This window comes from Notothenia rossii (genome assembly GCF_949606895.1).
Source record: "Notothenia rossii genome assembly, chromosome: 9".
Lineage (NCBI taxonomy): Eukaryota > Metazoa > Chordata > Actinopteri > Perciformes > Nototheniidae > Notothenia > Notothenia rossii.
The window spans coordinates 65950214-65974601 of record NC_136907.1 but is presented as its reverse complement, the minus strand read 5'-3'; the positions used below and the strand labels follow the sequence as shown (position 1 = coordinate 65974601).

The 24388-nt window shown below is 38.1% G+C and overlaps 3 protein-coding genes across 4 annotated transcripts; all 3 read right to left on the bottom strand.

Annotated features, from left to right (window-relative positions):
* Window positions 1-1713: 1713 nt before the first annotated feature.
* Window positions 1714-3870, bottom strand: foxc1a (forkhead box C1a). Its single transcript, XM_079650529.1, has one exon. It carries the CDS (start codon window positions 3628-3630, stop codon window positions 2209-2211), a length of 1422 nt encoding a protein of 473 aa, XP_079506655.1. The 5' UTR covers window positions 3631-3870; the 3' UTR covers window positions 1714-2208.
* A 9357-nt stretch (window positions 3871-13227) lies between these two features.
* foxf2a (forkhead box F2a) lies at window positions 13228-16508 on the bottom strand. Of its 2 annotated transcripts, none has more exons than XM_079650531.1 (2): window positions 15225-16508; window positions 13228-13790 (listed from the first exon to the last, which is right to left on the bottom strand). In XM_079650531.1, exons 1-2 carry the CDS (start codon window positions 16171-16173, stop codon window positions 13621-13623), a joined length of 1119 nt encoding a protein of 372 aa, XP_079506657.1. In that variant the 5' UTR covers window positions 16174-16508; the 3' UTR covers window positions 13228-13620. The 2 variants fall into 2 exon arrangements, with proteins under 2 accessions (XP_079506657.1, XP_079506658.1); XM_079650532.1 differs by having other exon boundaries at window positions 13228-13787; window positions 15225-16506.
* A 1343-nt stretch (window positions 16509-17851) lies between these two features.
* On the bottom strand, window positions 17852-19149 carry foxq1a (forkhead box Q1a). The gene has a single exon (XM_079652632.1). The coding sequence runs from the start codon at window positions 18975-18977 to the stop codon at window positions 18141-18143; it is 837 nt and encodes a 278-aa protein (XP_079508758.1). The 5' UTR covers window positions 18978-19149; the 3' UTR covers window positions 17852-18140.
* Window positions 19150-24388: the final 5239 nt, after the last annotated feature.

Here is a 24388-nt window from a genome sequence, read left to right as displayed (position 1 = left end):
CCGAGGCCTGAATGCTGCCGAAAAGGATATGAGGAAGCCAGTCTAACCCACCTTCCTTTTTGTATAACATCGTTTTAGTATCATATTTGGTATTGTAGTTTTACTAGCACTTGTTATTGAGTGTGCGTCTGTTACAGTATATGAAGTACATTTGCTATCTCCTCTTTTGTTAGTAAGGACACTTTTGCACAAAGCATCTGAAATAGTCGGAAAGTCAGTGTAGTTGCGAAAAAAATCAAGTATCTTACTTTAGAATTTTAAAGTGCAAACAAATTGTCAATTATTATTTGAATTATCATTATTATTATTATTATTATTATTATTATTATTATTATTATTATTATTATGACAGGAGTTATCGTTTTTAATCCGATGTATTACCAGATGTGAATATTTCCGTGTCACATATATGCTACTTTATATAAAAACTCAGAAAATATGTATTATTATTTGTAGTAGGCTATTATTCATATTAATATTATTATCTTCATCATAATAATTACTATTATTATTATTATTATTATGATAATTGTCTTAGTTTGAACTATAACAATGTGCAATTTTACGCACACGTTACGCACAAACCTATCGATGCAAAAACGATTTTAATGTCTTTAAAATGCTTTATATAATAGTAACATTTAAAATAAGTATATATCTGTGCTAAATAAATAGTTAAATTCTTTACATTCCAAATATTATATAATATTGATTTTTATATAAAAGAAAACAAGATCAATTATTATAAAACAAACTTTGATTTGATTGTCGTCTTGTTTGGTCGACATGAATTGGATTTAAATTAAACTATTGCCACAAATAAACGTTAGAATACTAAATATATGCCTATTTCACAGTCATTTATGAGTTTCCATTTTAAAGTGATTAAAGAGATTGATTCCCATTGATTAACGTCACTGAGGGAAATGTTTGAGAAAAATGCCAACTATGATCATAATAAAACATCAATCCGGCTTTTCAAGTACAAAATAGTAAATTTAATAAATAATGATTATTTCAATTAAATATCCACATACGCTGAAAAAAGTGAGTCACTTATTTAAAAAAACAAAACGTGACGCTCGTTGTCTCCATTCACATCAGACGGTGAGAATACAAACATCAAAACTGAAGTGACAACGGGACTATCTTTGGCATGTGCGGTATGATATTAAGTAAGCACTGGTATGCGCCAGTAAACACACAGCGCAATCCAAAACAAAGTTGTGCTGTGTGCAGACTGATTCCCAGGTCTATAGGCCTCAGGTCAACATCATCACATATAAATCAATATACGCTGTTCTATTACGACAATAAAATACGAGTAAGTGAAATATTAATGATAAAAAGCATAGAAATAAACAAAACGTGTTCGCTTTTAGCGTGTGCTGTGGATACATATTCGATTTTTTCTCAAAGATTGTTCTCTTGCGAAAATGAGAAGCAACATCTGCTTCTGGGCACAATAACAAGAATATATTTAGTAGTTTGGTTGTGAGAGTAAAACACACCTATTTAAGATGTGACTCTGAGAGTAGGCTACAGTACAAATATATTGTGATGATCACACAGAAATAAGATCTATATCTCAGAGGGTCAGATCAGATTGATTACAAGGCCTATAGCCTACCTCACTTACAGAACTAACACGGGACAGACTGAGTGTAAAATATCACTAGCCTGTATTTAAATCTTTAAGAAACGAGGCGTAACTTTAACTCACATAAAATGACAATTTATTAAACAAACAAACAAATCCTTCAGAATACTTTTCAACAAATGAAGAATCTTTGAAATAGTACGGCGATATACACGTTCCTTTTTCTTACTTGTATAATGGAACAATTGTTTGGACAATTAAGGCAATTCAATTTAGAAACACTTTTTCTGGTGTTTGGTCCATAATACTCGGCTACATTTTTTTTTAGAAATAAATTACTATATGCAATTTACACATCCATGAAAACTGGCATATCCTTGGCATATCCTTAACATAATCACATAGCGCCACAGAAGCAAAGAGAGACTTACGTGTTATTTGTAGTAACACTGTTCTTTAGAAAAACCAAGATCAAGTCTTTTTTCAGTTTTTTAGTTTTCTGTCTCATATTAGTCCTTATGGTATTGGCAGGTGAGAGTGGGGAAAACGTTGGATTTCACTGGAAGAGTTCAAACCCCGTGAGGAAAATATTGAGCCTAACTTTTTGGTCAGAACTTGCTGCAGTCATATACGAAAGCTCCCGAAGTGCGATAGATGGGTTGGCTTGGTGGGAATGACATCTGACAGCTGTTATTTCCATTCACCGGTGAATTATTCAAGCCAATTCTTTGGGATTCAAACATCTCTCGGACTGAATGGAAGTTCTGCTGCTGTGCTGGGTACGCTGCGCCCAGGTGACCCAGGTCTCCGGCCTGGTTGAGGTACCATGAGGTCAGCCTCCCTTGGTGGGGATGGTGGCCCTCCTGCCCAGAGTTTAGATTACCGTGGTTCATGGAAGAGGAGGTGGTAGTGACTGAGTAATCTGGCAATGTTTCGTCCACGGTGGTGCTCGGTGCCAAGTGGCTAGATCTGTCCCCGGCGTACAAACTCATGGCTTGCATGTTACAATGATAGGTTGCATTGGAGGTAGTGGAGATGGAGTTTTGGTTACAGGGCGAGCTATAGACAGATGTCTGATTTGGAGAATAGTTTAAGGACAAAGACGGTGTTATACCTGTCCTGGTGGAGGCGGTGAGGCTGGAGGTGAGCTCTGAGGGCCCTTGTGGAGAACCCCGAAGGGAGGTCATAATGTTGTCTACGCTGAAGCCCTGCGTCGAGGCCTGGTTGTGGTTTTGGTGGTGCTCGGAGCCGTCCATGCCGATGGACCTATTGGAGGGGATGCTGTGAGGGCTCCCACTGGACATGCTGCTGCTGCTGTCCGGGCTCTCGATTTTGGGCACGGTGCTCAAAGAGGGCGAGTCGGACTGCGGCGGAGTGACTGACCCGTTCTCGGTCTTAATATCCTGGACCCTCACAGGCTTGGAGCCCTGGACAGCCTGCTCCTGCTCCCGGCCTTGCTGCCTCGGCGGCACATCCTTCTGCAGGCGGTCATCTTTGTCCTTCAACACGTCCTTCTTTTTGAACCTTCGTCTCCTTCTCAAGAAGCTCCCGTTTTCAAACATGTTGTAAGAGTCTGGGTCCAGGGTCCAGTAGCTACCTTTACCGGGTTTTTTATCATCTCGAGGCACTTTGACAAAACACTCATTCAGCGACAGATTGTGTCTAATGCTATTCTGCCATCCCTGCTTGTTGTCACGGTAAAATGGAAACCTCTCCATAATAAACTGGTAAATCCCATTCAGGGTCACCTTCTTGTCAGGTGAGTTTTGGATAGCCATGGTGATGAGAGCAATGTAACTATAGGGGGGTTTGACCATATCCTTGGGCTGAGGTTGAGGGGTGTACGGTCCATACGCACGGGCCATGCTGGCAGGATACTGGTCATGAGCCGCATGAGAGTACATGTTCATGGGTGCGGGCATCCCCGTGTATCCCCCACCGGCAGCGGCCCGGTAGTAGCCCTGGTCGCTGCTGATGTACGGCACGACGCCCAGGGAGTTGGGACTCGAGACGGAGTAGCGAGCCTGCATGTCTTCACTCTGATCCGACGAAAATAAAGCTCCAAAATACGCAGACGGAGAGCTCCACTTCTCCTCTTCTGAATGCTGAGGCGCTAAAATCACAGTTCCTCACTGCTCACAAAAAGGGAATGAGAGAGTAATGTCTCAACAACAGTTCAACGTGCTGGATCTCTGCAGTGTTTAAGCTGTCCCCATCTCTGTCTCTATGAAACGCGCATTGAAAAAGTTCTGAACTTTGGATATCCGTCACCAGAGAGGACTTTTGCGCAGTTAAATTATTTCCTTCTTTTTGCTGCCAGTGGAGCTCCTCCCCGAAAAGTGGACGAGCCGTCCAATGGGAAGTGAGGGAGCAAGAAAGCTTCTGACCACACTCAGGGCTTTTAGAAAAACGAGAGGAGGTGTCGGTAACTCCCAGCCCACTCCAGCCAAGATTTCAGACGTGACAGTGCCACTTGCATGTACACAATCAGATCATGGAGTTCATATTTGCACATTTTGTCTCAAAAGAAAGACCTCTATCAGGCCTTTAGCTGGCTTAAGAAATCAAATAAGTTATTTTTCAAGTTTAAATATATACAATATGAATTAGAACATTTTACCAACGTAAATAGACTACTGGTCTTTTTCTTTAAAATGACTAAGTTCGCAGGGCATTCCGTTTTTTCATTTGGCATGCTTCTGGCTTCCACTTATTACATAAAGCTAACTGGACTATTTTTGATTAGAGAGAAAGAAACACCAATAAACCAAACGGTTTCGTTTACATCCAGTTTAAATATCTTTAAAAGTGGATTTTTATTAGTCAAAAACACTCAACACCAGCAGCAGATCACAGAGATCAAAGCAGGGCAGAGCCTCGCATCGTTGGCAGTGGGAGGTTAAGTGAGATCTCATTACAACAATTAAAAGACAGTTTGGGCTATACGAGTCGCCGGAGGTGTGAGAGTTTATTCAAGAAAAGCTTTATAAAGCAGGGAACCAAATGGGATGAGCGTGACACCCAACATGAGGAGCTTTTCATCAAAATGTTTGAATATCTGTTGTGTTGGGGTGTTGGAGGCCTATTAAGAGTTTATTGTCTATGTGAGCGAATAAACAACATGATTTAAAAAAATAATCTTACCACAAGTCTAAGTCATTCATTTTCCCGAGAGAAGTCTCCCGAGAATGTATATATACTAAGGTATTTTAAAGTAGATTTATTTCCCCCCATGTAATTGATTTAAGGCCGAGGTTTGAAATAAAAGAAGATTTTGACCAAAGATAGGCAGAAGTTTCTCTAAGCCAACTCAGGAGGCCTCTGAATCGCCCGCTGTCAAAGGCGATGGTGCATGAAATTGTTAATGGTCATTGTGAGGCAAAGTTACAGTCCTAATATCGATGTAAGCCTCTGCAGGTCGTCTTAATTAAATGTCCGTGCAGTGGCCTGGTGCTGCGCCGGTTTCTCCTTACATGGACCCGGGCATGAACTTTTTCCACCGCCCCGAGCTGTTTACACAATTCACGACGGACTTTTGACTTAATACCACGGCCTGCCCACCCAGTCCCCCTTAACTCTTCATTATTTAAGGTATCCACTGAACTGAAGAGCAGCGAAAAAACATAAAGAGATGTCAAAATGCTGCGTTTTTTTTACAAAGTAATTAAAATATAGGCAAATGAGAACATCATTATTAAAACACATAGACAGAAATCCAATAAAATAATAGACCAAATCATTTCATTTTATGATTTTTTGTTTTGTTTTTCGCTATATTTTCTACCAGATTTGTACTGAAATAATAGGCCAAGATCCTTACAAATAATCAGACAAAAATAAATAACATTAAACGATCATATAGAGAGAGAGATACGAGTAAATAAGATAATGCAGTATGCAATTTACAAAATTAAACGTATAGGCCTACTGATGTTTACACAAAAAACAAATGTGTGAAAATATGACTAAACTCAATGCTGACAGTTAAGAGATATAAAAAAGAGAGCGACAGAGGGATAGAAAATAGTATATTAAAACTCTATCATAACTATGATGTTGGCTCTCTCTAGTGTTCAGAGAGGGCCAAGCAGAAATGATTCGTTGCTTTTCTCAGTGAGCCTCATAAACGGTATATATATATATATATATATATATAACTTTGTAAATAGGCTCACCTTTTATATATATAAATATAAATATATATATAAATATATATATAACAGGTGAGCCTATTGATTTGAGTATATTGATTTGAGTAACTGTATTTATTCCAAACCGCCAAGAAGTTCCTTCTTTGTTGTCCATCAGCCATTTTATGACATAAATTGTCACCATCTAGATTGCTGAAGACAAATAAAGAAACAGATAACCGGCTAATTAAGATATTTCAATTCAGTTGAAGGCAATTTATTAGACAAATAGGTCTGAACTATTGTTTATACTTAACTGGACACATCTGTTGTTATTGATGTTGATCTCAATCATTCAATCCATTGTGCAAAGCATTCATAAGGCACTACGGCCACCTCATGGTTTGTTTTAGTACTACAATTGGAAATAAGTGGGGTATAATTAAATAGACACTAGTAGGCAAGTATTTGACAGTATGATGTACACAGTCAGAGCCTGCATTGCCATAAAAACGTGTTTTGCAACCTTTTATATTTGTCAAGTCGTTTTTTGTGCAATTGTATAATACCTATATTTTACCACATATTTATTGATATTTACAATGTGTATGGGATAATGTGCACTGCATCTTAATGGGAGGCTAACTTTCTCCTGTTTTTCATATAAGAAATAAAATTGTTAAAAAATAGTACACATGTATAGTGAAAACAGCTTAACACCAGCTCAAAACAGTGGTGATCAACAACTGACATGCCTGACATGCAATGTATTGCAGACCCCTAAAGTCATTTACAGCTGCAAAATTCTTCCACCGCCATACTTTGCTTCCTCCTTCTAAATAGCTTCTGTTTAGAGCACCATGATGATGAAGACAGCAATCACAGCCATGCTTTAATAATGATGCTATGTTTGCACGTTTGCTCAGCAAGGGTATTCAAAATCACAAGTCTTCACCCTACAAACATCAACATCTTCTAGACTGTCAATCATGTTTAGACCACTCCGGTTTGGGGGGGGGGGGTTGTGTATTCTTCTTTTCTGTTCCATGTAACCTTATGCCAAAGCAAATTCCTCATATGTACTTTATATTAGCTAATAAACTGATTCTGATAAAGCTGTGCCCTTCAGGCCTTTGACTCCCCAAGAAACAACCAGCCATAAACATCTTATCTATTAACCATTTTAATCCATCCTTTGATTACATTGTTAAATGGCTTTCTGGATCCAGTGTTAGAATGTGCACACTGAATGAGATTCTCAATTAACCACACCACCACCAACTATAACTTTTCCAGAGATCTTCTTTTGTATTTTGAATTGCATAATATGTGTGACATAGACTATCCTTTATATGTGGCGTCAGTCTAGCAGCAGGTACATTATAATTCAACCAAGAAACAAATAACAAACAAATTAATTGATTCTGTACAGAAGAGTAAACAACAACTAAACCCACAACTAACCTATCCTCTTAAAATCTCAGTTAAGAACATCTATCAAGAAAATGAAAATGAGTTGCCATATCCCAGCAGGACAGAGAGGTACAAAGAACACAACAATCCATAATTACAAAGGAGATTGGGTCAAAATATTTCAGCTGAAGAAATTAAGGTACCACTTTACAATAAGACTACCCTTATAAAGGATTCATAAAGGATTATGAATTAGGTTGTAAACACTTTATTAATCATTAAGAACCATTTATAAACCAGTTCTAACGTAGTTTTCATACATCAACACAGGCTCACTATTTGGCAAGATGACTAAGCCTTATATTGGCTACCTACCTTACTTCGTCTTCTTCATCAGCCAACATCCTTGGTATCTGTTGTTCACTGGGTTGATTCCCCCCCCCCCCCTTCCATCTTGATGTTTCTTGGCATCTCTTTATGACCATTTATTTACGAGTTACTAACATTTATAACTGCCAAAAGGGAGCCTTGTAAATTGTAAAACACATTTCCATTTTTAATGAGTTACTACCATTTATAATTGCCCATTTTTATTGTAAAGTGTGAAACAAATCACCATTTATTAATGAGTCCATCTCCATCCATCTTCTCCCGCTTATCCGTGGTCGGGTCGCGGGGGTAGCAGTTCCAGCAGAGAGCCCCAAACTTTCTTTTCCCTGGCCACATCAACCAGCTCTAACTGGGGGATCCCAAGGCGCTCCCAGGCCAGCGAAGAGATATAATCCCTCCACCTGGTCCTAGGTCTACCCCTTGGTCTCTTCCCAGCTTCTGTTTGAGGTTGGTATAATAAGGTCATCCTTGTAAGTTAGAGATATTTTATTAGGTAGGTAACTGTATGCATTGATAACGTTAATTTACATTTGCTATGATCGATTATGTAGACAAGCTAACGTCAAAGTAGTGTTGAAGAGCGGCCTAGTGTATGTGAAATCAACCTCACAGTAAGATGTGTATATTACAAAATTATTAATGTCATATTTCAAGATGATTACTTAGACATTACAATATGGTTGGTTGAGCTGGTGTTCATTATGGAGCTTACACGTTAACGTCACATTCATATCTGAAGAACGAACCCAAACCTTGTTCTTTTTATTAATTGTATTACAAAATTGGTATCAAATAAATAGTAAGCATTGGTAATATCAATGCCGATAAAGTAAACTATTTAATTTGAGTATTTGTGTCTGGGAGAAGGTATATACACAGTTTCTACATTCGGCAGTTATAGACTGGGCCTTCTTGTACAAGAGAATTTTAAAAAATCATCAATATGGACCATTACTGTATAATTATCCTTAAATGATGTTATACAATGCACCTAATAAACAAGTATGGCATTTTGAAATATGATGTGCAACAATTTTTACTGTCATTTGTGTGCATTTTGTTGTTAACTAAGATGATGTTATGATTTATGTTTTGTTAGTATGCACATGGACGCTTTGGACATACCTGGAGAAGGAAGAAATGGGTCTTTGGAATGACTGGAGTTAAAGACAAAAGGCGGAGACTAGTGTTGAAACTAGTGGAGAAACGATCAAGATGTCACCTTGTCCTTCTGATTAGACGGCATGTTAAGTCAGAAAGTAGCATTGATGAGTGGAGGGCATACAGGAGAGTGCTGAATAACATGGGGTACAACCACTACACCATAAAGCACAGCAGGTGGTTTGTGAACCCCCAGACTGGCAGTAATATCCAACATATAGAAAGAGCTTGGTCGACCGTCAAAGGACATGTCCTTAGACTGAGAGGAAACCGTACAGAGAGTTTGTTGGAGGAACACCTCACGGTTCTTGAATGGTCATCTTGGCTCTGCTCACCCTGATGGACTGCTTGGACGCTTGTTCAAGGATATACAAAAAGCCTTTCCATTCTGAGTACCATTATGTCTTACCAAGTCTTTAATTTATGTCTGAGAAAAGCTTTTATGTTTAAATATCAGTCATACTAAACAGTCATTACTTTGAGTCCTGATTTTCTCCATGTGTGAATAAAATGTTTTGCTTGGCTCTTTTGCATCTTACTTTGCATTGCATGTGAAAAATGTGTATTAGGTCAGCGTGAATGTTATAACTCATTCATAAATGGACATGTGTATTAAACTTTAAAAACAATGCACCCTTACAGTAGTTATGTTAATGACTCATCAATAGTGATGTGTTTCACACTTTACAATAAGGCTCCCTTTTACCAATTATAAATGGTAGTAACTCATTAATAAATGGGAATGTGTTTTACAATTTACAATAAGTCTCCCTTTTGGCAGTTATAAATGTTAGTAACTCATTCATAAATGGTCATAAGAGATGCCAAGAAACATCAAGACGGAAGGGGGGAATCAACTCAGTGAACAACAGATACCAAGGATGCTGGCTGATGAAGAAGACGGAGTAAGCTAAGTAGCCAATATAAGGCTTAGCAGTACAGATAAATGTGGGCTCACTATTTGGCAAGCAACCGGTCACAGTTGCCCTGTTTATCTCATGTCTTTAAGCTTATTAATGATTTATAAAGTGTTCACAACCAAATTAATAAATAAATTACAAACTATTCGTAAACCCTTTATAAGGGTAGTCTTATTGTAAAGTGGTACCGAAATGAATTATAAACAGACACATCTAAGGCAGAAACATATTAAAAACTGTAACAGGTTTGGGTTTGTCAACAATTGTACAGCTTCCTGTTTCCTTTTGAAACATGGCACAGAGTTTACTAACAACAACACACACACACACAGCAAATTGCAAGACAACATTACACATTGCACCTTTTTCCGATTCATAGTTACAGCTTAATCAGGAATCCATTATGATCCTTTGTATCAACCACAAACTCGTCTCCCTGTCTGTCCATACAATCAGATGTAGGCTACTAGGACTTCATGTTTGTAATGATGATTGTTGTACCTTAATCATTTCCCAAACAATTCTTCCCTCCAAAATTGGTGACACTGCGCATGTGTCGGCGTTTGTACCATCAGAGGCTCTATAAGGAGATGACTGACTTTGCATCCAGTGTTTACCCTGTTTAATCGAAATCTTTGTGACACACAATTAGATCTTGTCCCCTTACACTCTAGTCTATTTTCATTGTGGATCGAGGATTATAGTCACCTTAAGTAGATTTCTAAAGTTGTTTTGAGGAGATGGCCAATACTGCACTCACGGAAGGACACCAGCCAAACATAAACCTCAAAATGAGGCCTAATACTTTCCCTTTAACCATCATGGGCTCCCAATTGCGCTGTTTTGTGAGCTATATAGAGACTCTGTGAGAGGATTGTGAACTTCATACTCACTCAGTTAACTTTCTCTGACCGATTCTCCTTTCTGGTGGATGAGGCCCCGGTCCACCCTGGCCATGTCTCTGCGCGTCTCCTCCACCTGGCCGGCTCTGGCCGGGCAGCAATCCGAGGACTGCAGAAGGCCGCCACCGTCCTCGGATTGAGCCTCCTCGCCCAGCTGTCAACCTGCACAGGCCTTCCATCCAGTGTCCAGGTAACCCAAACACATCATCATGTTGTCCTCCTCTCTCCTAATACACTGAGCTGATTGTTTTCCTGCATCATGAGTTTGCACACCTGGTTTTACTACGCAAACATATATTGCAGTGCATGTATTTTATTGACTTTTTGAACTTGTTCTGGGATCAGGTTTTAGACATTAATTAATTCATTCATTCATCCCATTGCTGTTGGCCAACGTTTAGTATGCATTCTTGTCCTCTGCATCTGTATGACAATCCACCTTTTTACCATGCTTTTTTTACCCAGTGGGCCGGCTGCACATTCTTTCTCTACTGTCTCATCTCAGGAAGGTTACAGCGCTAGCGCCCCCTACTGTTATTGGAATTATTTAAAAACATATATCCCAACCTCTGCTGGTTATCTGCTCATTTCTTCACAAGCTACTATGTTCATGTGATGCATTGACTCCAAAATCAATTCCAGTATTATTTCCACACTGTACAAATAAGATACATCTCATTTTATTGGATTGCAGGGCCTCTTCTATTTTAAACAAATATTGTGTTTAAACATGGTTTCTTTTATTGATAAGTCTTGATTTTTTTTATTAGCTTCCATGTCATGGGACCCAGTAATTCCAAATTAGTGTAAATTTGTTTTTACGATACGGAACAAGTGCAACACGTTCATGTTTATTGCATTTTAGTACCTTTTTCTAGTTTATTTGTTTGTGGAAATTCACTTGTTTCTTCTTTTCAATAGCTTCCATGTCCTGTGATCAAATTACTCTTAATCTATTCAGAATTGAATGACACTGGACATGCATCCATGGACTTGTGTTTATAGGGTTTTAGTTTTTTATCCTATTTAAAATTATTTCCATGGAAATTCAGCCGTTTTAGATCAGAGTCTTGATTGTTTCAATAGTTTGTTTGTCACTTCACTCTGTGACAAACAATGTAGCTTTGTATAAATACACTCGAGAAATAAGACCTTGAGTCCACCTTCTATTTCATAAGACTTATTTTATTAAATATATTTTAGTTTTTTAACAAAAAATGTGGGCATTTTATTCAATGTTTTCCGTATCATGTGACTTAATGACTTCAAATCAATACAGAATTGTATTTTTTCACTTGATGGGACAAACCTTGCTATTGGATTTTACTTTCTTTTTTATATAATATTTCCTTAAAAAATTAGCTGCTGATTGAAGTTATTTTTTTCCGTAGCTTTCTTATCACTTGACTTGATGACACATATGTGTGTTACTGCTACAGTTTTTTTACTGAAGAGTCTTGATTGTTTTCAATCGTTTGCACGTCATGTCACCCTTGACCCTACCAGTCCATTCCAGATATTGCTTGCTTAAATACTATATACTAATATACTTATACATGTTCTGATTTAGAGCTTTGAGTATAGACTGCTCTGAATTTCAAGTGTAATGACTGTCAGACATTTGGGAGAAAATCCAGTCCTTAAAAGCCAAAATTAATATAGATTAACAGAATAGAATAATTGAGCTTGAAACCTTTTGTAATGAATCACCTTTAACTTATCACATTTCCTGAGTCAAATTGCATGTTTGTGTACAATTATTCTTTGAAATTGTACATCTACAAGACTACATATTTTATTAGATTAGCGTAGAATTATTTGGAAATCCTTATTTTATCTCAGGTAACACAAGTTCTTTAGGGGGGCTTTCTCAGAGGGACAGTTACATTTCAATCTAATGGATGTATTTATGAATAACAAACATAAAACATAATAAGCCTTATTAATATTCTAACCTGACTCAATGACCAACTGAATGTTCTACATATAATTTTAATCTCCAATTTCTTAAATTTCATAACGTAGTTTGAATTATATCTTTTAAGTTTAAATACCCACTAGGTGGCGGTAGAGTCACGTGAAAACCATTACAACTGAACAATAAAGATTGTTTTTTAATGTTAGACTTTCCAGGTCAGAGTTGGGTATAAAACTTGCATTTTTCTTCCGTATATATTTTTGTTAAGTCATGAATCTAATAACAATAATTTAAATAGGCAGTCTTTTTAGAATATTTGAAACACAAAGTACACTCAAATTGTCCCCGATATATGAACTGAATAAAAAAAGTAACTATTTAACATAATTTAAAAAAATTATCTTCTTAACACAAAATGTCTGATGATAACATAAAGACACCCTTTGTTACATTCTTTTGTGTGAGAATGAGACATTGTGTGAATGAAGAGGGCCCTGAATTGTGATGATGTTGCTCTTTGCAATGGCAGTGTCTCTGATAACCTTTTAACATTTGAAAAGGTGATTTTATACTTGAAATCATTTCTTTTTTTGTTAACAAAAAAGTGATTCAAAGTCAAACTTTTTCAAAGTTGGGATTTAAGGGTCAATCAAAAATACCCAAGCTGCACTGGTTTAAAAATGTTCATCCTAATAAATCTGATTATATATCATTGGTGATTAAAAAAGCAACAACAACCATCATAATAATAATAATAATGTTGATAATAATAATAATAAACTTCAGAGCTGAAAACTGTGTGTACAATCTTTTATTGCTAAAATCACTTCCAATTATCATTTAAAAATAAATCTCTTTAATGGCCTGCAGCAACAATTTCAGCAAATGCGGGAACACAGAATGAATAGTGCATGTAAAGATTAATTCAGGTGCGTGAACGTATTTGTAATAATACAAATATGAATACTGCTTTATTGCTTATATGTCAAATCTGTCATATTACAGTATGACAGTGGCAAAACGACTCATCAAAACCATTACTAAACGTTTAAGAAATAAGTCAACGTCCAATTACTCAAATTGGGATAAAATCGCCATTATAACCATGGGTCACTGACCAAAATGAGTCCACCAATGGGATGAATTTAGCAGAAAAGTCCTTGACAGTTCTGTATCAGGTGTTCTGTCACATGACACATGGCTTCACGTCCTGGTAGACACTTTGGTGATGGTGATGAAGCTGATGGTAGTACGAGCCGCTGGTGCTGGGGTGCAGGGAAGAGATTCCATTGAGGTTCAAAACGAAGTCCTTCCTGTCACACACAGGAGCTGAGTGGCTGTATCGGGACAGTCCTGCTGAAAACAAACAGGATACACGAGGTCAAATATTTTTCTGTAAACAGGATTTTATTCTGTGGCCTGCAGCAACAATCACGTGGTGATTTTGTTGGTGACTCTTTTTTACTAAAACTCATTTTACATCATGTTTATAATGTATGGCTTTATTATTTTTATATTAAATACAATTGACAAATGTTCCATTGATCAGTGATAAGCCACTTGTAAGAGCAACCTTTGAGTTGCCATATAGTGAATGTGAATGTGGATGATTTAGTTTTAGTTTTTTTCTTTGGTACTTTAACACACATTTTTTTAAACAAATGTTGGTAATACCTAATAACATTGAATATGTATTATGTTTCATTTATAAGTAACCATCTAGTATGCATTAATATAGGGGTCCGTATTATTTGTTTAGATTGTCCTTACAATACTCCATCAAATGCAAATTTCCCCTCTGTGGGACTAATAAAGGTATTCTGATTCTGATTCAAATGTGCAGTTCTAAATGCTAAGAAAATTGTGGAAACATTTATGATTGAAAATCAATTTTGATGATGCAGTGCATTTCCGAAACCTTCCTCATTGACTAAGAATACAAAAAACATAAAGCATTTCCCTTAGACGTCTAACATCAAGTGGATTTCTTTACAAAATGGCAACCCGAATTATGTTCTTATCAGTATCATGGATTAATTAAACAATAGTAGGCCTACATTGTTTATTTACCATTAATATAGCCATCTGCTAAATGCTGGGGACATTAATAAGGTTTATTTTTGAAGTTGTTCCACTTTATTTAGCTATTGCCTAAATAATACACAGTGAACATAATGAACAATAATAGAATTGAACGAAATAAGTAAACATAACACCCTCTACCGATTTCTTTTCTGATGTATGTAAAAGGCCTGAATAAAGCTGCACCTAAAATATTTAAATTCATTCTTGAGAGTATATTTTTGGACAGCATGTCGTTTTTTCGTTTTTATAGTTTTGCTTTTGCTGTTCATTTCTTTAAATCGTATTGTGTATTGTGTTATTGTGCCATTTTTTTTATAAATTCTATAACACAGTGGCTTCTTTAAAAAGCATGCGTAAAAATTCAATCAAATTAGATTAAATTAATGTGAAACACCATATAGAGGGGCTATATGGTCTAAATTGCAAGTCAAAGTGTGAACAATGAATGCACATTTTGGATACTATTCTGTGTTTTACGCACGTGAATTTTCCTGAATACATTTGATGCATCTTCATTACACAAAGAAAATAAAAGGTAAAACCCTAATTTCTATAGATTTGTAGATAATTAGGACATACTTTCTGCATGCATAAGATAACTTATCACTGTAATTAAATAAAAATCATAGCCTTTGATCCTTATGACTTACACATGCAGGAAACACAAAATACAAAACATAGCTTATGCCTATTTTAATACTCTACCTGAAATGTCAGAGGAGTCTCGTGCATTATGGTGCAGATAGCCTTGATCCAGAGAGTAAGGTGACATCCCCGTGTGTAGAGAAGTGGGGCTGCTTGATGCCAACGACTGCTGTTTGATGTATGAAGAAACACCAGGTGAACTCCAGTGTGAAGCCGCATTTGCATACGGAGACTGACAGTCCAAAGTGGATACCATCGCTGGGGGGGACTGCAGGGGGCTGCTGCTGCTGTCCGGGCAATAGTCCGCGTTAGAGGCCACCTGACATGCGGCCATGTACGATGACCCGGAGCCTGATGACATTTGTGGGACGTGATATCCCCTTTCGAGTCCATCGAATCCACCTGGCACTGTATTACTCATCAAGTCTATGTTGTAGCTGTTATGACACGCTAATGAGCCTGGAGGTGATTGGAAATCAAAGTTTTGAGGCAGCATGGATGCACCAAACCCGATACCATTCATCATCCTGTACATTGGTTTCAAAGCTTGGCATTTTCTCCGGAACCCCCGAGGTCTGCGACGAAAAGAGCCCTCCTCGAACATAAACTCACTGCTCGGGTCTATGGTCCAGTAGTGCCCTTTACCAGGTCTACCGAGACCCTTTGGCAGCTTTATGAAACACTCGTTCAGAGACAGGTTGTGTCTGACGGAGTTTTTCCATCCCTGGTAGGATCCCCTGAAGAAAGAGAAGCGGGCCTGCAAGAACTGATAGATTTCACTCAAAGTAAGCCTTTTGGTCGGTGAACTTTGAATTGCCATCACAATGAGCGCGATATATGAGTAGGGAGGCTTTTCAGGGCGCCTCATGCCAGAGTTTCCCTTTTTCCATTTTGGTGATGCATTTTGCCCGCTCTCCATCACTGGCTGCGCGCTCAGATCTGCATTCAGAGCTGGGCTTGAGCGAGCATCAGATGGATCCAAATGTTGCTTGGAGATTTCGGTCGTCATGGTTGATCAACACTTAATTAAATGTGCAAAAATGTTCTCTTATTTAATATTTAAACGATCAGTTTACGTGTGCGATGTTCAGCGCGTCTATAACCGTGAAAATCAAAAACCACCAGCCCTGTTCCCCCTTACTCTCTCTGTCCATCGCTGGCAATAATACCACAAGAGAGGGGAAATAAAGCTCCTCGACTTTGCCTGCGCATATCCACCGGCCAAACACAACTCGACCACCTATCAATTCTTAAATCTCTCTCTGTCCCTCTATCCCCCCAAATCCCTCCAAGAAATCGCCAGGAACTCCCTCCCCATCTGGCCAGGAGCCAGACAAGAAGCCGGACACAGCGCAGTGGAGTAAGACAGATCTCCTCCCACGACTTACTTTCCATAACACCTCTGAATGCATTTGTCATACTAATATTTGGCACAATCATTTAACAAACGTTCATAAATAAATCTCCACATGACAATGTGTTCTCATACAAAAACATCACTATGGCTAGTTTTACTTTGTTAAGGTATATGAGAGAAAAAGTCATGCAGTGTTCATTTGTTTGGAATCTGTTCAGGGTTAAATCTCTGACATGAGAGGAAGCATGCTTTTTCCATCAGAGCGTGCCAACCACACACAGCGTACTAGTGTCAGTTTACCTCTTGGAGCCTTGATTATATCCCTGGAGAAATGAACTGATTAGGAACTCTTAGAAATAGTTTTAGAATTTGCTTAGAATATATTGTTTGTGCACAATTTGTGTGCATTAGTTTAGTTTCACTTATGTCTGTTGAAGCTACTAGCAAGCTATTAGCAAGTCACCAATACACAAACGTGGAATAATTTCCCACACCAGCAACGTTAAACACAATCTACCCAGAATGTCAGCAACATCAAACGTGTAGCCCCGCTGCGTCCAGGATGCACAGCTGGTTTCAAGGAAATTGACTTTCTAGCCTCAGAAGAATAGGCCTACTTGGAATACATTTCTTCCTATTGTGGATTCAAGTTGTGTTCATTCAGGATGCACCAATTGTACAAACCCTTTCCTGCGCATGTGTGGTGACTGAGGCGAGGGCTATTTGCAGCACCAGACAGAAAACATAAATATTGGATGCCCCTATCCGGCAGTAGAGAGCGACACTGGAAAGTAAATACTAATAAGGGAGTTTATTGTTGCATTCTAAATTATATACTGAGGAATGGAATGAGAATACAGACTGTATTCGAATCATTTTAATTTTAATTTTACAATTATTATGATTATTATTGTTGTTGTTATTATTATTATTATTATTATTATTATTATTATTATTATTATTATTATTATTATTAGTAGTAGTAGTAGTAGTAGTAGTAGTAGTAGTAGTAGTAGTAGTAGTAGTAGTATGTGCCAGTACATAGGGCCTTCATGTTTTTTTCTAAGGAGCCTGTACTTCCTAATCAATAAAGGAGAACTAGCTAACCTCCTACAAACGTTGCATAACATACGGCAAACCTCATTAAGCATTACACTTTTGGAAATAGGGAGATGCTGTTGTTGCCTCAGGGCCACGCAATAGATTCCTAACAGCTCTTTAAGAATTTGGAAAGGTGGAGTCACATGAACACACGCCCGAAAAACTATTATTGCCTTCGCACCGGTAACAGGTGTTTCAAACTCTCCTATTTTTCTCAACAAGAAGAACATTTTGACAATACAAAGCAGAATTTTATTTCATTGTAAAGAGCACACCGTTATTAAAGGTAATAGACACAACAGTCAAAGTGCATTTTTTATATCACGTTTTTAAAAAAAAAACAAGTCAGTTCAGTAACATTTATAACAAACAATTCTGTATAAAATATCAAATCTGATAATGCTTAAAACGGTACAACAATTCTGTAACACCTTGGCATTAAAATAAAGTAAACTCTTCATCCTCCTTTTTGTCCATCATCAGTCCACAATGAGGATTGTTAATCATCAAATAAACATTTATTTCTGATATTGTAGGACTGTCTGCGACGCCAGTCTGCACTGGTAGCCGTTTGGCACATGCGCAGAAAAGGAGTCCATGTAGCAGGCTGACTTGACGTATGAAAACGAGGCAGGTGTATTCAAATGAGCCATCATTAGTCCAGTGTAGTGCGGCCAGGTGGGGGCAGGGAGGTGAGGTAAATGTCCCATGTTTGAGTTTCTATTGAAAGGTTTGCTGAGGATGCTGTCTATCGCAAAGGAACTTGTAAACTTGACGCATGAATCAGTCTTGGTGGCGGGGGCAGTCTGCTGAATTCTCGGCGGCTCCTCTGCGGACACCTCTGGCTCTCTGTTTGATTTTTTATCAATGCGTTTTCTTCTGCGCCGGAACACCCCATCAGCAAAGGTGTACTCGCTGTGAGGATTGAGCATCCAGTAATTATCCTTTCCCCAAGGTCTGGACGGGTCCCGGAGCACTTTGAGGAAGCAGTCATTCAGAGACAGGTTGTGTCGAACAGAGTTCCTCCAGCCGGTGTAGCTGCCTCTGAAGAAGGGGAATCTTTTCATCAGATAGTCGTTTATTTCTGCCAGAGTCAGACTACCAGAGGAGGAGTCCCGGATGGCCATGGCGATGAGAGCGATGTACGAGAACGGGGGTTTGGGTCTCCGAGTGTACGGCTTGGATGTGCCGCTGTTGCACGGAGTAACAGGTGGAGGGCTGTGCGCCACGCAGTCTCCATCCGAGCCCAGCTCCTCCTCGCCAGAAAGGGGAGAGCGCACACTCCCTTCTGCATCCTTGGACATCTCGAAATGCTTCGTGTTATAGTGGCTACCACACAGCACCTCCAACTTCATTGTCTTTGAAGTATGTTCCGCTTTATATTATCTATCCAATTTGCTTTCTGCGTAAAGTCCGGTTTATTTTCGTCAAGACGCGGAGAGCTTTGAATTTACTCCGAATACATTCTGCTGACCTGTCATACCTGCCAGAGTGCTGAAGTCAGTCTCACCTACAACTCTGTGAGCAGCTGTTTATAGCCGGCTCACCTCAGGACCAACCCAAGTGGGCGGAGTTAAATGCTTTAAAAAGATTTGGAGCGTCACAAAACACTATAATTTGATATATTTGTTGTCAATATTAAAACTGTGATCATACAACTTTTACCATGAGCATATAAGAAACAAACAATAATAATGTTAACTGGAAACACGCTCAGTGCAGTTTTATAACTTTCTCACCTGTGAAATGTGAGCTGGCAGGAACCTTGGGACTATTTCACCTGAGACAACCAGGTGGCGTATGTTTCCTTTGTATTCAAAGGTGCGGTGCCTGCAGGTGTTGAAGTGTCATTTGTCAATATCAGGGTGCATTGTAGCCTAATCTGTCCGTTCATATATAAATGTTGTATATTGTTTTAATTATATTTTTGTAACCTTTATCTTTAGATAGGAGTGATATATTTAAACATCTGTGGCAGAAAGATGCTCACTTAAGATCTCTCTCATCCAAGCACTTTACATAGGAGTGCACTTCGGTTCCTTACAGCCTATAGAAACCATTGTTTTTGGGGTACTCTCTATGAAAACAAATAATGCCTGGTCCTTACAGCCACTCAGTTGAAAGATAGTGGATCTGTATTTACTTTTTGTAATTGAGGTTCTTTCTGAAAAACCAACTTTTGGGGTTTTTGGTTGGAACATCAGGGTTTCACTATGGATATAATTGCACAGAGATGGTGCAAAGTTTCAGGTGAATAGACCCTTACTTTAAACTCAACTTTATGTTATGCTTTTAATAGCAATTATAACATAGTGCTACTCCACGGTGCGGATATTTTCTCCTTTTACTCACTCCCTCAGATTCATCAGGCAGTCATGTTGAACTCAACAACCCATACTGGTATAATTGATGGTCTTACTGCAAAGTGTCAGGCCAAACCGCAGGTTTCATTGGTTGTGCTGCACTATTTTCACCAAATAGACAAAAGGAAAACGTAATAACCTCATACGGTACATCACCTGGAAACCAATGTTGACATCACATTAGCCGCTGATATGTTGTTACTCTGACAAGTGGTTAAACGTTTGTTTGAGCAAATTATGTGCTTTTCAAGATGTTTTTTGTTTGTGCTGGAGTGACTGTCATAATACTCAGGTGGTGATCTGTTTGTGTTGTCTGTGACACCCAAACCAGGGTGAAGTCACTATTTTGAAAGGTGGCATGTGAAAGATGGATTCCTTTAAGCTAACCAAACAATGAGGAGCTCAAATACCACATATTCATTCTGGTCACTGCATGTAGCAGCTTGTGAGGCTGTGGTGTGTCTCTGTGTTCTTGTATACATCAGGATCTACTTAATAACAGCTTTACGGGTGGAACCACTGGAATATGTGCGCCTTATATACTGCCAAGGTGAAGGAAGGAAAAAAAGTGAAAAGTGAGAAACCTATTAATTAATGGATCACCAACATTTAAATCTGCATTATAGAGTTTTTACAAAATGTATTGCTAATCCATTAGTGACTATGTATAAGCCTTTTCCAAGACAGTGAAGATAAAATGGGGCAAAAAACTGTAAAAAAAAGTTTGCGGAACCTACAATACTATAATAAAGAGTTGTAAATAAAGTATATTTCTATAGAAATTAGTTTCTAGCTCTTATTGTTCATGAATCAATATAAGTGTTGTGAGATGTGCGAGCACATTACAACATGTTGGCTCTCTGAAGACAGCTGATCATAAAATAACTTTCACTTTTACGTGACTTTTACGTTTTAAAGCACACACCTGTAAGCCATAACATGGAAGAACTTCAGAGTACATTATAACTAGTGTTGTAATGAAATAATGACAATTTCTGAACAGCATTATGTCCATTATTATTTATTAGGTACATATTCCCTATCATGTCTATTTAAGTCCCATTTCTTGTTTTTATATTGTCTTGTTGTTGCGCGTTGGCACCTTGAGTTCATATTGTAATTCCGTTGTACTTGTACAATGACAAATTAAAGATCTTATCTTATTAACCCTCCATATTTATTATGAATATGATATTAATTTAGACATTACAGATTAATATATGTATTTGGCTGCAGTATACTATCACTGCATCTCTGACTCTGGCCTTGATCTATCACTTGTTGTTGATCTGTTGGAATGAGGAACACTGTGGAGCAGACATCAGACTTCAGTGACCAACACCCTGATTGTTGCTGATAAAGTTCAGTGATTGGCTGGCACAGAGTTCAGTTTATTAACTGTAAATAATTACAAACTGATGCCAACATAACAAAACCCATGCAGTACACTACAGTTATGCTTCTCCGCACATGCAGCAGTTGCATGAAAACTCACTTACAGTTGAGTGTATGTGGTGCATTAACTATTCTGACCTTGGTGCTCTTCTTCTCTTACAATTGTTTAAGCTCCAGTTAACCAGTACTTTGATGTCTGGAAGGTTACTAGGACCAGCATTAACTAATGAAAGAGACACAGTCGCATACCCATCCAATCTGTTCCCTCTGTTTGCGGTTGTTTTTGAAGGAAAATAGTTTACCAGTCATTGTTAGAGGGCAAGGAGAAGAAATAAATATTCTTAGTTGACTACAGGTGTAGAGAACAAAGCTGTGGCTTAAAGACTGCAAATGGTGGAGAACAACAGGTGCTGTGTGATGTCATTCATGTGGAGAGTTCCTGTTACTAGGTCAATCAGTTCAAAGGGTTTTGTGAAATTATAATGCACTGTATATAGTGAAACGGGGATGAAACAAAGCCTTCAAGACACTTTGTTTCCTCTACATTAGGCAAACAATGTGTATTCTAAATGGCAAATCACTAAAAAACCAATACAACCCTATTGCTATCATTTGTGTTATTGTTTGTTAGTACTGTGTTTGGAATTCACATTCATGCTTTTCTCAGTAAAAGACTGATCTGTTTATTTTAAACAGATCATTGTTTTACACCGGACAGCTTTTGACACTTTTTCTTTAATGTCTTGTTAATTCTTTAAACCCTGCTTAGGGCTTCAGTAATATACACTTTTGCAGTCCACAAAATGTCTAAACTATATTTAGTTTGCATAACTCCCGCTCAAGGCTTGTTTGTGTCCCTCTATGCAAACACAAAGCTTTTGCGTGCGAGGCAGCAGATCACTTGAAATGTTCAGATGTTTTGCAAAGGATTATGTTGCTGAGAGCATAAAGATCACTGAGTGGCTTCAGAGTATTCAGAGGTTCAAAATAGAAAAGAGAATTTCATATTGATTCCAGGCATTCCTTCGTGCTATTTATGGCAGCCGTGTGTTTATTACCGTTGTACATTACGTCCCACCTCAAAATATTTCATCAGCCACTAATTATAGTATTTTGACAGCTCTGTTTTGAAACCATGTTACCAGCGTCTCAGTATTTAACTTGAGCATTATGGTTTTGCACAAACATGTGCGTGTTCTTAGTTATCATCAGCTTGTTTCTTCATGTTTATTTGGCTGCACATGTGTCTCCATGTAGTGTATACCTGGTCCCACCCTTTAAATGCTTTCACCTGAAAGCACGTTATGTCTTAGTTTAGACTTTTGCCTTACCCTTTAATATGCCCTAAATATAGGTGTTGTTAGAGACACAAATTTAAAGAGGACTGTTAACAAAGTTCAAGTTCTCTCATGTCTCTTGATAGGAGAAGAAGCAGGAATGAAAGCAGGCTCCTGCCTGTTGCTGGGTTTGGAAGTTTCTATTTTGGTCTTGTCTTCATGGAGATAAAGAAAATGAGCTGCCAAACAAATAGGAAGAAATAATGACTTGAAGGAGCAGGGAGAGGGTTTATCGACAGGATGAGAAAGATAAGTAAGAGCTTCTTTACTTACGCCCTCAGTATGTTGGTTCAAAGAAACCATAATTATACTCTCATAACAAGAAATGTGTTGCTCTGGTACAACATAATCCTAATTTCTATCTAATCTTTTGTAGCTTTATATTTATTTCTCTGTGGCAATCATGACATTTTCCGTTTTTCCCCTTTTTGATTAATTGATCAAATCCTTTTCAGATTCAACCCTTTCCCTTAGTTGTTAAACTATTGTTTTCTTGCCCATCCAGCCAATCTTCTCACATTTTTCAACATTACATTTTTAAATATGGTCTACTTAAACACCCAATAACGTTATACCAGCTTCTCCATTCTTAAATGCACTGCTTTGTGTGCTTCTTCGTTTATATCCATATATGTTTAGAAAAAAATAACATTATAAATCCAAAGCAGGCAAAAACTGGTAAAAGTCAAATGTAAAACTAGACACTAGAAAAAAAGGTATTCGTGGGGGTGAATTAAGGTAAATAAGTGTGAAGACTAACTGATGCAGATCCTATTTTGTTTGCATATTTGCATCAGAGAATATTTCAGTTAAAACCGTTACAAGCTTCCTGGCACAAGGTTAGAAGGTACTAGACACCGGTTTAGTGTATGTCATGCATAACTTATGTGTGAATACACCACTTAACTCCTCTTGTACAAAAAGCTGGCATTGGGGGTAAAACATGCCAAATACATAGCATAAAGGGAGGGGTTGTTGGATACGAGGTTTCTGGTACTGAGATCTCTGTTTAGGTCGGATATAAGCTGACAGACTCTCATGCTGCAAACTGTTACAGGCAATCTGCAGGGCTGCAACTCTGGTATTGTCATCACACAATGGCAGAGAGAAAGGCCAGATAAGTGTCTCAATCTGTGTATGAAAAGTAATAAGGCAGGCCTTCGTGTTATTAAACTGGCTCAAATGTTCAGTCTTTAGTCGATTTGGTGTTCTTTTAAGAATGTATGAAGAGAAACTGCACCCACTGACTCACCCACCCACTCAGTTTGACAGATAAGGTTGAATACTTTGGTTGGTTGAAATGTTTGGTTTCCAATATAGTTTTAGGAGAGACATCAAGGTTATCATCGCATGAATTAACATCAAACTTGATAACTTTTTTTCTGTCATCTCTTTCTGTTTACAAAGCTTCAGAACATGGCACCGCATAACTAACATAGAATAAATTCAAAGCTGTAAACAAGCAAAGGCATGCTCTCTGTTTGTGCACATAACGTGTTGTCGGGGCAAAAGGTAAATTCCCTCGTTCTATCACGTGAAATACAGAGGTTCAAAAAGGAAGTTAGAGCCGTAATGCGACTGCAGGGATCAAAGCAGAAATGCAAGAGAAGTGTGGAAATAAATGATCAAGGTATTTCTGAGTCAGGGCCCTGTATAAACTGGAACAAGATA

Bases quoted from the DNA above. Each gene is read 5' to 3' on its own strand.
- foxc1a (XM_079650529.1), bottom strand. From the start codon at position 3,630: ATGCAGGCTCGCTACTCCGTCTCGAGTCCCAACTCCCTGGGCGTCGTG.
- foxf2a (XM_079650531.1), bottom strand. From the start codon at position 16,173: ATGACGACCGAAATCTCCAAGCAACATTTGGATCCATCTGATGCTCGC. The intron at 13,791-15,224 runs GTAGAGTATTAA...GTTTGTTTTCAG, and splicing joins AGACTCCTCTGACATTTCAG to CAGGACTGTCCCGATACAGC.
- foxq1a (XM_079652632.1), bottom strand. From the start codon at position 18,977: ATGAAGTTGGAGGTGCTGTGTGGTAGCCACTATAACACGAAGCATTTC.